The sequence below is a fragment of the Zosterops lateralis genome, assembly GCF_965231275.1.
Source record: "Zosterops lateralis genome assembly, chromosome: 6".
Classification (NCBI taxonomy): domain Eukaryota; kingdom Metazoa; phylum Chordata; class Aves; order Passeriformes; family Zosteropidae; genus Zosterops; species Zosterops lateralis.
The window spans coordinates 16,313,956-16,327,995 of record NC_139761.1 but is presented as its reverse complement, the minus strand read 5'-3'; the positions used below and the strand labels follow the sequence as shown (position 1 = coordinate 16,327,995).

At 40.7% G+C, this 14,040-nt stretch overlaps 1 protein-coding gene across 1 annotated transcript in view; it reads right to left on the bottom strand.

The window, feature by feature from the left end:
* Window positions 1-14,040, bottom strand: part of CCDC88C (coiled-coil domain containing 88C) — a 95,818-nt gene that overhangs the window by 54,711 nt on the left and 27,067 nt on the right. The window contains exon 4 of the mRNA XM_083863633.1: window positions 3,398-3,467. Coding sequence (XP_083719759.1) covers window positions 3,398-3,467 — 70 coding nt within the window. The remainder of the gene's footprint in view (window positions 1-3,397; window positions 3,468-14,040) is intronic.

Below are 14,040 nucleotides of genomic sequence, written 5' to 3'. Positions count from 1 at the left end.
CTTTCAGTGAGATAACTCAGCTACAGGATGGGGAAGGCAAAATTGGGGTTTCATCACAGCCTCACTAAGAGAGAGAGAGAGAGAATATCTTTGTTTTTCTTGTTTTTTCCCTCCCAAGTGCTCCTGCCTTCCTCTGCCTCCTCTCTGCAGGATAGTAACAAAAACCTGGTCATCACTCACACTGCTCATCACAGCCTATCTCTTCATTCAGCTTTTTGCTTTACCACCTTTGCCTCAGCCATCTCATTCCTGTTCCCTCTTTCTGAGCTTCCCATTAGCTCTCAGCCAGGTTCTTCTTCCTCAGGGAAGTTCTAGTTCTCCACTTCTCCAACCATTTCTCCTGCACGTCTTACCAGTGAATGCCTACCCAACAGCAAGATTAAGATAAGCTTTTCAGACACTGTCCTCCTTAAGTATATTCTTTAAAGCAAATACATCTGGAGTCTTCCTTTGCTCACCACCTTCTCCTGTTGTGTCTAAGCTGGGACTGGTTCTCAAAAAATGTAATATAATAGTTTATATATTATGAGAAATATGTATTATTCTATGAGAAAATATATATTATTTTATACATAAATGAGAAATTTGGGGGGGGGAGGGGGTTTGCACACATAGCCCATCAATTTTAGATGCCACAATCCAGAAGTTACATTTTTGCATTTTTTTATCCTTTCTTCTCATATTCTGTCCAAATAATGCCACACTAGGTAAGTCAGCAATGTGGAAAACAAAAGACCACAGTTAAAAAAAAAAAATCCAAACCACCACATTTTTAAAGATCTCAGAAAACGAATGAAGTTTTCTGGTTGTAATGAAAGGGTCTAGAAGACAGGAACACATGTATGACAACTGTCTTTCCTACAAGAGACACAGGTACTTTCTTCAAAGAGAGATCTAAGTTGCTGACAAAAGCCAGCAGGCCAATGATAGTGAATTATAGCTGAATACAGGCAGCTCTCGAATGTGGGCTTTCCCAGGAACCAAAACTGTATTTACCACATTATGAGTCTCCTGCCAGCTGTCGTTCAGGAATGGCAGTGACAAGAAACCAGCCAGCCTTTCCCATTGACACTAAGCCAGCAGAGATACTGCCTTGCTGGCCCAGATGCTTCTATTCAGTAGCACTCCTGATGCTAAGCAGCCCATTGCCAATATGACTGAGAACAACAACAGCTCTTGTATTTGACTTTCTTCCTTGCCCGTAACAGTAGCCGGTACAGCCCAATTAAGACTTGCAGACTTTATTCTGCTTGCTGAGGAAGTGGATTTCTTAGTCTCAGCTCAATTTTAACACAGAAGTGCGAATACTATGAGTTTCAGTGATCCAACATCAGCTAATACTCTTTTCTGACAAATGCTTTTTTGTACACATGCACTCTACAGCCACTAAAAGCGGCAAAATGGAACCTTCTGCCAAGGCTTCTGCTATTTGTTTGTTCTGGAGATGCTGATTACTATGTCATTCCCCATCACTGCTGACACAGGGTTCATTCAGTTTACCTTCTTTGGTAAAAACAAATACAATGTCCTTGGCACTAGCACTGGGCTCAGGCAGAGATAGAATGGGTATGCAAAAAGAAAAAAAAAAGTAAGAAACACAGCAACAAAACTTGCCATTTCAGAAATGTGTTTCAAATAAGTTAAATTTTCAGTCTAAACAGCTTTCCTTTTGTCTCACCAAAAGCTCCAGACATGACTCTGGACATGAGCTCACTGGCTTCCACCTTACTTCTGATGTGATACTTTGTGCAACAGATAACATTGTCTAAACAACATGGTCAGACAAATGTTTTTTCTTTTTGTCCATTCCCCTCCTCACTTTTTCCTGTTTCTTCATATATGTATGTTTTTTCTCCATCCTCATTTATATTTTTTCCCACATTTCATTTGCAACAGTTTCTTCAACCTTATGGCAATTCTGCAAGATTCTAGTGTATATATATAGCAAGAACTAAGTCCATTATACAGGCACACAGAACACTGGGAGGACACCACATCCTTGTCCTGTGGTAGACTACATCCTGGGTCACTTGCAGTAAGGGGTGAAGAGACACAACTTTCAAACAAAGAAACAGCTGCTGCTCTGGATTTGGCAAGAACTCATTCATCACACATACATGTGCAACACATGCAAATACACACATATATTTATATGCACCGGTATATAAATACCTCAGTGTTACATTCTAGATACATTAAGTTGTAAGATTAAGAGATGCTCAAATATTTTTGTAGGTTGCCTACAAATACATATAGTTTATTAAAAAGCGTGTTTGTATTATGGCCTGTTTAGGAGATCGGTTGCCAGAGTCCCTTAGGAGCAACTCTCAGTCCAAACAGTTAAATCCAGCTGGTGACCAGCCCCAAGTGGGTTCCCCAGTGCCCAGTATTGAGGCCAGCCCCATTTAATGTCTTTATCAATGATTTGGACAAGGGGATTGAGGGCACCCTCAGTCAGTTTGCAGATGACACTGAATTGGGTGGGAGTGTTGATCTGCCAGAGGGTAAGAAGGTTCTGCAGAGGAATCTGGACAGGCTGGATGGAGGGGCTGAGGCCAGTGGTATGAGGTTCGATGCAATAAAGGTCCTCCCTTGGATCAACAACAACCCCAGGCATTGCTACAGGCTGGGGTCAGAGTGGCTGAAAACTGGCCCTGTGAAAAAGGACCTGGGGGTGCTGGCTGACAAGAGCTGAACACGAGCTGGCCAAGAGGACCAATGGCTTCCTGCAATATTTTCAGCAATAGTGCAGCCAGCAGGACCAGGGCAGGGATTGTCCTCCTGTACTCGTACACCACCTTGGCCCTGGTGAGGCCAAACCTCAAATCCTGTGTTCAGTTCTGGGCCCCTCACTACAAGAAAGACACTGAAGGGCTGGAGCATGTCCAGAGAAGGGCAATGGAGCTGGGGAAGGGTCTGGAGCACAAGTCTGACAAGGAGCTGATGAGGGAGGTGGGGGTGTTTAGCTTGGAGAAAAGGAAGCTCTGGAGGACTTTATTGCTCTCTACAACTACCTGAAAGGATGTTGTAGTGAGGTGAAGGTTGGTCTCTTGTCCCAAACAACAAGCAATAGGTCAAGAGGAAATGGCCTCCAGGCTGCACCAAGGGAGGCTTAAGAATACTCTTATGGTTACTAGAAAAAATTTCTTCACTGAAACAGCGGTCAAGAATTGGAACAGGATGCCTGGGGAAGTGGTTGAGTCAGTATCCTTGGAAGTATATGAAAGACATAGATGTGGTGTTTAGGGTGTTTAGTGTTAAGGGCTGGACTCTTTAAGGTGTTTTTTCAACCTAAATTAGAACAGAATTACAGAATCATTTAAGATAACAAAAAAATTTTACAAATTTTATTTCGCATTACAGAAGAGACAGATGAAGAATCCAATGAACTACTCACCAGAAAGAGGATCTTTGCCAATCATTAAAACATTTGGTAAATTCATTACAATCAGCTGCTGAAGGACCTCCTAAACAAAAGAGAACAACAAAGTTCAGTGTGAAGGAATCCAAATCAATCCCACCACAAAGAGTACAAAGCTCCATCAGTTACAAAGCCTTTAACATACTGGCAGGTCAGAGGTCACAGGAGGAAGCCCCACTTGAGAGAGAAATTGCTATTTGAAGATAGCATCAGGTTGCAACAGCTAACATACACTAATCACCTCTTTTAACAATGGCTAATAGGGAACTTAAAGGGTCCCATGGCACTAATCAGGATAAATGCATGACCATGCCAGGCACACCAATCATTCATGCCTTTAGCCCAGGCATGACCTGTATTCATCTAATGTGTGACATACAGCTGCTGCCATGTTTCAGGGCATATAAATGCAGCTGGTTCAAAGGTACTTAAGCCACTCTGTGAGTTTGAGTAACTCAAACAATTGGTCAAATTATTTCATAGTTCTGAAAATTTAAGGATGGGCTGGGGAAGTGGGTGTGGGGAAAAGTGCTCAACCAGGCATCTGGCACTGCTCAGAGGAACTGGATATAAAGTTCTAGATTGATTTGCATTGTTTTTAATCAGGAGTAAAACAGAATTAATTTATGTTCATTATATACTTAAGGGTCATTTTATTTTGGGGGAGATGACAGAAGGGAGGTGCATCAGGTTCAACATCTGAATGCCAGCTGTCTGAAGCTGCTCTGGAATCACAGAATGGCTTAAGGGGGAAGAAAGGCTACAAGCCCTGGGGCAGGCAAAATGCTTAAAGTTGTTCAAATAAATACATTGCAAAGAAGACTGTACAGTAATGTGATCTTCCATCCACCCAAGAAACAAAGAGCAGAGCAGTACAGTTGTCAGCTTTGACTTGCAGCTACCAGCACCCACTTGTGATGAACTGGATAAAAGATTTTGTAGGCAGGTTTTTATTTCACATAAAAAGCCTTGGAGAAAAATGGCTGTATGACTGAAACGCTGTGCTAAGAGTCAGGAAACAAAAGTTCACAGATATAACTCTACCAAATGTTTGGCAGGCGCCTTTTTCCGGCTTGTCTCCACTTCCCAGGCTACCCCTAGGCCACTGGAAGGGGACATGCATTGATACTTGCAAAGCATTCAGACCAGGGGAAAAAAGCACCACAGCCAGCAGAGAAACACACTTCCTGAAACAATCACCTATTCACCCAAACACTTCCCCTCTCAGCTACCCATTGTTATTTCCCTGCTTTCAAAGTTACACCACAGGAGGAAAACTAAGCCTGATAGAAGGAGGAAATAATTCAGAGAGCCTGCAGCCTTTGATAAGCAATCAGAGTGCACATTCTAAAAAAATGTTTTGGACACGTTTAATTTTTTTCTTCTGATCCATACCAAAACACACTCCTTGGAAGCTCCATTTTTTGATAAAGTAGAGATATCTCACTGTCACAGCTAACAGGATTTTTGGAGCAGTTAATGAAAAAGATTCTACAGTCCTTTATGCAAATGACTTATTGTGAAACTTGGCTAATGCAGGACCAAACATTCGGTGACTCATTAGCCAAATGCATTTTGTATTTTGAGCATTTGAGACACATTAAACAATGTGTGCATCAGTTACTGAAACAGGTGCAAAATCTATTGGATGTAAGAGCACATGGCTGGACTGCAATATGTGCCATGACAATACAGCATGGCACTGAAGCTTTAAACAAAAATCAGACTTTGAATATACTGAAGTATTGAGCTTTAACCAGCAATTTCCATGGCAAAAAAGAGGAGAAAGAATTCTGCTTCCAGTCACCCAGCACGTGGAGCAGCACTGAGGCAGGAATGCATAAGGAATTTGTGTAGTCTTTGTGTGCTCTTTAACTGGCAGACTCAAAAGGCATTACCTCTAACCTTTATGCTGCAAACACTCCCATGAGCTCCTCCCGCAAAATTATTTTGAGTATACCACTCAACACAACCACGACTGAACTCCCTCATAATTGTCTGAGCTCAGTATCTTCTGGCAAGAATCTGACAGTCACTGAATAGAAGCTAAAATGGCCCCAAGCCTGGAAGAGTGATTTGTTGATTCAGATTGAAAGATTCCAATTGTTTTAAGAGGTAGTACTCTGATCCATTTATTTTTAAAGTAAAATATTTAAACAGAGAATTATCTGTATTATTCTAAAAGCCTTTGCCCTCAGATTAGTGGTTGTGATAACACCTGACTGTTACACAGTGCAGCTCACCAGCAAATCTCAACACTATAAAGGAAGGTCAATGCCACTGCTCTCCTTTTTCAAGCTGAGGAGAGCAAGTCAGAGAAAGAGAGTCGCTTCAGTTTAATAAACTACCATTTGTAAACCACTGTACCAGTGAACCATCCACCCACACAGCTCCAAGTGTGAGATAAAAGTGTTAAAAGAAAGCTCCTACACTGATGAATTTAGCTCAGATTTTGTCCAGACTGAAACCCCAGGAAGTTAGTGAAGCTCAGCTGACACTCAGTGACTGACAGGGATAATGTGACCGACCATGTGTCAGATTGATTGCTCAAAATCCCACATCTGGAAATAGAACTAACATCCCCCTCACCCAAGAGCAAATCAGGAATTCTTCAACTTTATAATTTATCAATGTTTTCTTGCTTTCCTTCTCTGAAGCAGCAATAACACAGATTATTACACAATAAAGACATTTTACATGAGTAAAATGCAGTGCCCCAGTCTGGCCTCTCAGCTCCCCTCATATCTTATCATTCCTACTCGAAGACCCCATGAAGTCAAACTTAGGCTTCAGGCAGGGAACTGGCTGTTTCCAGCCTGGGAACTGGGCCCCACAGACCCAACCATCTCCCAGGGTACAGCTACTCTGGGCATTGGGCTAACCTGGACACATTGCTGAAACCTGGACAAAAAGAGAAATGGTAGACAAAATTACCCATTTCCCCACAGGGGCAGCAAGCAGTATTATTGCATTACATATAAAGGATGCTGTTATGCTTGAAATCAAACACAGCTGTGAGACTCTGCAGCAGAGGCAGAGATGGTGTGTGTGTATCCTTCTGCCTCAGGCAACCAGCATGGCTTGGGGCAACACATCCAGGCAGGAGCTGCTGGAGAGGGAAATCAGGTTTTCAAAAATTTTAAATAACCCACAGCAACCCAGAGTACCCTGGAGAGCAACTATACAAGCAAAAAGTCTAATTCCTCCAGAGAGAAGCCTTTTAATAATTTTTACGGCACAATTAAAGCTCGGTTAAAACAGTAAAGGTTACAACAACAACACATGGTAACAATTTCCCACATTATTAAAACCATTAGAAACTGAGTTGCCAGATTTACAGCTTATCCAACTCAGAAGCCAGCTACTGCAAGTCAGCAATCACCTCCCTCAGACTACAGTTTGTCTTTTTTTGTGTTGCTAATGAGATTTCTGTGAAAAAATAATGTTGGTATCAGAAGTGTTACTTAAGGAATCAAAACAAATTCCTGTCAGACCTCAGTGTAGTGTCTGCAGGTTTCTGAAGTGCTCCTCACCCAAAGATCAGGATATTTTAAGCTTGAGGAAATTTTTCCAATGTCTTTTGACAGCAGCAGTGGCTGCAAGAATAGATACTTCTAGGTGGTACATCCAACACCATGATCACAAAATATAAGGATCAGCACACCCAAGTCTTACACTCCTTGAGCCAGACACCCAAACTCAGTGGATAAAGCCCACAAAGGCAGCAGGCACACGGCCCTGTATTGACAGGGAGGGCTTTTCAAGTGAAGGTCACACAGTGTTCAGATCTCGACTGCTGTGCTTGCTCACACAGATACAGAGCCTGAAGCCAGCTGGGACAACCGTGGCACCCCCAGCAACAAGAGGGATACTGCCTAAGCCAGAGGTAAACTTTGCTGAAAGCACCTAGGCACTCCAGGACTGGTACACTCCAGTGAGTTACACAGAAATCGTAAGGTTAAAGAGAAATGTAAATGCTGTTTCTCTCAGCAGCCTTCTGGTGTCTAAGCCCTTGCTGTGAACTTGCTTGACATTTGCAAGCTCTTTTCAATCACTTTTTAAAAAAGAAGCTTAAGACAAAATAAAGCCAAAATTCCCCCACATTGATTCCAACAGTCAAGGGCCTTAGGAAAAAATCAAGACACATACATGATTAAGGATAAATTCTAAACACTAAATTAAGCACTTAGGCTTACAAAATGGCATGAATAAACACATTCATTCCCTCAATCTAAAAGTTTCTAATCATTCCTGGAGTGCTGAAGCATATTCTATGTCCTCTTTTCATCCCTCCAAGATCACACACACCGGATGTTTGCTCTTTCCCTTAGATCCTCAGAAGAGATGCAGGGGAAGCTTTCCCTCTCAAGCCACCATGGTCACATATTAACACTATTTATCTGTAACAGGGTAAGTGGGCTTCTTGTAATTTTGTAGGAACAAAGTTTCCTTGGTCTATACTACAATACATATTTGCTTCTTAAAAATACACGTACAACAGCATGGAATAAAATGGTCTTAAGGTATTATTCTTGGATGCACTCCCTGTTTAAGTGTGCCAACAGCTCTTACAAAGAATGAATTGGTAGGAACGGAGTTGGTAAAATTATCCTTTCCATGGCTGAGAGACCCAGCAAACACAAGCTTTACACAAAAACCTTCCCCTGCATTACCATACAGCACAGCATTAATGTAAGGTAACTACTAGCTTCTCATGCAGAATTAAATTAACCTCTGCCTGAATCCTAAACAAGAAGCTAGTACTAAATAAATTATGTAAGGAGAGAGGCAGCCTAACAGTCATTGTAATGCAATGCTCAAGCCAAGCAATTCCATTTAAGTATATTGCTTAGCTATAAAATGCTAATTGCCCAGCTGACTGGAAGCCAAATGGTGCTTTCCTACTTAAAATGCCCACGAGGAAAAACCATCACCAGCTTTATTTATACCAGCAAAAGCAAACAGTACCTAGCCAGGGAATTTGGCTCACATTTTAGCTGCAACTCAGGCCAACAGAGCAGGAAAGCTCAGCAGTGTCCTATCTGAGCAGCACAGCCAACACCTTATTCTGATAACATTGCATCTGATCTCACAAACATCCTTGGAGTGGGGAACATTTGATGAAACACTGAATCCTTGGAGAAGATCTCAGCAGGAGTCAGTGGCCATCTGCACCAGCCCAACACCTCCCAGCAGCAGGATGGGGTGGCAGCTTTGCCCCTACACATTTTAAGGGCCTTTTGGATGCTGCCACAAAGACAGGCTGGGAGCTGCATTTCCCAGGCAAAGTGCACTCCAAGTCCAAGGGACAATCAAATACAAGTTTTTCTGGAAATAGAATTCTAAGGAAAAACAAACACTCTAATGAACAAGCTTTAAAATAAAACAGCAAATTGAGACAAAAGGGTTGTTTTAGTAAGGGTTGATTTTTTCTTCAAAGTTTCCAGTTTTGTATTAAAATAATAACAAAAAGCTATTTTGTAGCCTACAAAGAGGTTATATTTGAGACAAAAAATACATTTGTCTTCCAATAGATATAGACTTGGTAAAGGTTGGGAAGGTTGCTGTAATTATCTGAGGAGTGATTAATGGTGTCAGGGAAATCATACCAAGATTCTGTGAACGATATGGCAGGGTCTCACAGAAGATTAGACAAGATGAAACAAGTTGTTGCACAGAAATGACAAGGAAGTGAAACACAAATGTTTTATTGACATGTTTTCCATGTACATCTTACCATGCAAGCACGCCTGATGACACCATGCATGTGACTCAGTACTGTCTCCCTGCCAACACATTATATACATGACAAAATTTGATTAAGAACTTTGCTCATCTCTGTAACAATTGTACTCGTTATGTGACGGACTAGAGGATTAGCTGCCTTTAAACGGATTTTTTTTTTCCTTCTGAAAACCAGCAAATTACAAAGCACATTTCTAAAGACTCTTCAAGTGGAAACCCAAAAGCCACTAAAATAACTGTGGCCTCATCTGCTGAAAATAATCAGTTCTGACAATCGTAGACTGGAATCTCAGTGGGAGGGGATGTGAAGGAATCATACCTAGTCTTAACTGTGTTCAGTCTGTGCAGGATGCAGACAACGCACTAAATGACAAAACTATACTCAGTGTGTAAATACATTATGTAAGATCAGATTTTATTTTTAAAAATGACACACAATATTTGAATAGCATATAATAGACTATCATATAAAACCGCTCAAAAAAACCCAGAAGGACCCAGACATAACCATCCACCCAATTCACTGTTATGGCTCAGGTTTTGTTATTTGCACTAAAGAGTGCAGAGGTCCCATCCAGGAGCAAAATCTCATCTGCTGGAGCTGTACAAACAGAGACACATCCCTGGAACAAAGCACTTATTTTATATACCCAAGTATCAGTAAGCTAGTAACAAGAGAAAAAAAATTACTAACAAGCAATGGAAGAAGGAAATGAAAATAAGTCTGTGGCTATAATATGATCCATTGTGTATATTCTCACTGCTTTATGAACTGATTAAATCAGCTCATCCAGACTGGAGAGAACTAAATTGCTCCAAATATCAGAGGGCATGAGAAACAAAACAAATCCTAATAAACACATTTTGCTTAAAGATGAAGTTGTTCACAGCACACACTGCTCACATCACAAAAAAACCAAACAAACAACCCTATATGTATTTAAATAAAGGTGCTTTTATATATGTAAAAAGCATTTTAGGACACAGTTTTACTTCTAGTCCAGTGGAATAAATAATGGAGAAACTGACACACAGTCACACAGGATTTTTTAAATCAAACTAAATACAAAAGTGTACATTTACTTCTGAACAATTGAATATATAGCAGCGGATTTTTTTATCCTAGTTTGACTAACTCCAGGCTGAATCATCTATGTTAATAAAACATACAGCTCTATGGTTGTGCCTAGTGGCAATATTGATTTGACCCAGAGAGGAGAAAATCCAATTGTGGAGCACTGTGTTTTCCTGCTTTTATTGCCAGCAGCACCTTGGACTAATTTATCTATTTTTGCTGCAAATAAAAAGCCTGTTTGATTTATCCTCAACTTCTCTTTCCAAATCATGTGCAAGTGACTACACATGTTTGTAATAGTGTCCTGACAAATTACTCTTGACTTCTATTCTATTTCATCTTAGATTTGTCCTGCGGTGGTTTATGCAGTAACAGGGAAGATGAAGTGTGCTGTGTTAAAGGCTTGTCACTTGACATTACAAATCTAACCAGCTAAAATGCAATCCATCTGTTGAACACACTTCCAGCTAATCTACAGTGGTCTCTAAGGACCATAATAATTCACCTTAACACACAGTAAAAAACCACCACAGGCCATCAGAACAGACTTAAAGCACCACAGAATTCTCTGAAACTCAGCACCAAGCACACTCACTTGTTTCAAAATAAGTCAGTTTTTCCCATATACTGGGCATAATTTATTGGGAAAATAAAAAAATTCACATCAAACTCTAAAACCAAGCAACTATATTTAACACTGAAGCCTGATACCAAAACACATTAGCCATGCAGAGCTCCGAGGAACAAACTCTGCTCCACTGCCCTTGATCACTGGAGTGAAAACAATTATATTAAAATACAGCTTGTTATCAAGAAACAAATGCAATAAAAGCTTCTCTAAGGAAGACTATGTGTAAGATCTGTTTTTTGCCATTTCTCCTATTACAAGCATTTTGAAAAGTTGAGGGGCTTATGTGTTTATATGAAACACACACAGTAAACACCTAACTGATCACACTGCACCAGTTCACATAAAACACACTGAATTTCTTAACATAATTGCTACACTGCCATGAAGAAGACCAAATTAATTAACTCAAGGCAAATATATGGCAAGTTGTGAGACTTGCTTAGAGAGGTTCAGAACTAAAGATCTGTATTGCAACTTCAACACTGTAATGGGGGTCTGAAAAAGTGCCAAGACTCTAAAGAAGCAGGCAACCACTAGAGTGACAATTCCTGAAAAAGCAGCAGCCAAAAGTAGAGGAAAAAAGGAGTTAAAGATGGGAAGATGTAGGAATACATTACAGCAATACTACTTTCCCAAACATAATGAATAATGAGCAAGAGCTAGGCAGCACAAATGTATACTTTTTACATTTTTGAAAGTACCAAATAATTTATCAGTACAAATGTTGCTTGAAAAAGAATGTGTGTTCTTGGGGGAAAACTCTAAAACAAACTGTTAATCCTGTGAGGGCACAGGGGCATGGGCCACAGGAGCAATTTTGAGGTTTCTCTAGTACAAATATTGAAAAGCCAAATCAAAGCTGAAGTTTAAATAAGAAAACAAATATGTCAAACTAGAAAAAATTAATAAAGCAGACAGGGGACAAAAATGGGATAATTTCATGATTTCTAGTATTATGAAAAATATTTTAGTAGCATACAGAAGGCCCAACAGATGCAAATGACTTTAATGTGAATGTATGAATCAAATTTCATCAGTGACTAAGGGTAATAGAAGTAAAACAAACATCCAAGTTGACTGTTACCAATCTAATGCTCTTATGTGGTGTTTGAAGCAGAAACTCATGAAAAACTTTTGATCTACCTCTCAGTCCCCAAAAGAAACAAGCTGCTTTACCCTGCCACAATTACTAATGCTAACATCCTACTGTCTCAGCCATCTTGACTGTCATGGGGGGCAGCTCACAGCAAAAAATATTTCTCGTTAGCAAAAGGTGCCATGCTTTGCCTTCACTACATCCAAACATCCTCAGAGCTGCTCAAATACAAGGTTGTTAAAGGCTCAGAAACAAGCACAAACATGCTTAGTCTTTCCAGGATAATACTCCCTGAACAAACAAGACTTAATTCACGTTACACTGGTAAACCATTTTGAGAACTCAAATGGGTAGCACTGGAGAAACACAGAAAATGACACCTAAAAACTGAGAAACCATAAATGCATGGACAGTATTTAAGCAGTGATGACCAACAGGAATTTTATGTCTCTAACTCAGAATAAACAATATTTCCAGAACAATTTTTTTCTCCTAGTGAAGTAAAGGGTCATGACAGTGCTTGAGGAATACCTGTTAGAGAACTGAGCAACTGGTGTGTCAGCACTCGTCCTATTTTTTCTGCCTAGCATGTTTATAAATGTGAAGGGAAAAAAAATCAATTAAGTTTAAATTAAACCAACTAATTTCCAAAAGCTAATTTTAAAGATTTTTAACCATGAGTTTCCAACAAGCTTGAAACTTGTTTGGATGCTTACACTCAACCTAGTATTGGATAGCAAATTAATGTTTCAGGAAGCATGCACACAGTCACTATGCCATCAACTCATTATCTAACTGCAACAGAGAATGCAGCCTGGGCAAGAGAGGTCCTTGAGGCATTTGCAGATAACCATGCAATAATCCATGTTGAATTTAGAGAAGAGGGGAGTTTTCAGCTGGTCTGGAGAGGAGAGGGTACAGGGAACAAGCTGTTCCACCCTACAAGGATGCCTGATCCAATGGTATAGTGCTATGGGACAAATGAGGTGCCTGGGGAAGTAGAGGGAACAGAAGATTTTACTGGTAAGGTCTGTAGGTTAAAACAAAACCAAAAGAGCTAAACATCTGATTATGTTAGGTGCTTTCTGCTACAACCATCTGATGTTCTCTTCTAGGCAAACTCCCATTACCAAACAGTTACCAGAGGCACTAAAAACTTAAACACCACTAATGCAGAGAGAGTCCTTGCAGGTCAGGCACACCCCTTCCAAATACCCCTAAAAAAAACCTCTAACGGGTATCATTGCAGGTTAATGTTATGAGCTTCCCAACTGCTCCGAAGCAGATTTTATGTCCAACATCACTACTTCAATGTATCACTGCATTACCACTATCATCTAATTTTCCCAACACTAACAAGTCCAAAAAACACCACTGTAGCAACAGTTTCAATTTTTCCCTTTAATTCAGTAAAGGGAGAAGCTTCAAGTCAGATCAGACGGTTTTCCCATGCACAAACATACAGTGGTGTTTTTCTCTTCATAGCTAGCAGATTGCCCCAGGCAGGGAACACGCCGTGAATTTTCAAGACCATCAACACTTTTTACACTGTATAGATGGAGAAGCTGCAATAAATTTCATGTGACTTTCTCAAGGTAAGAGCACCCTTGGGAAAGAAAACACTCCCAGCATTTAACTGTGATTCTCATCAGTTTTACCATTAGCACCGAGTTAGAGTTACAATAGATAAAAAAGGAGGAAAAGAAAGATGGCCAAGGAATCTAGCAATGAATAAAATGAGAGGGCAGGAAAGGGAAGCCATGTCCTTAAAATAGCCTGTGGGCTCTCATCGTTCCCTTTCTGGATTTTTTATGTTTATTTTGTTTTCAGAGGCAAACAACCTTTCCATCTGGAGAGACACCGCCGAGCACCTCGGAGGGGGTGCAGGTACCGGCCGAGAGCAGACACGGCTATTTGCAGCTGACACTCGGCTATTCACGGGTTTACTGCCAGTAATTCGCACCTCGGCAAAGCCAGGGCAGGCGCAACCCACGGGCAATTAACCAGCTCAAGCTGCCAAGAACAGCCTCCCTGATGGCCCGATTTGTTGCCACCGGGGAGGCGACAGAGGA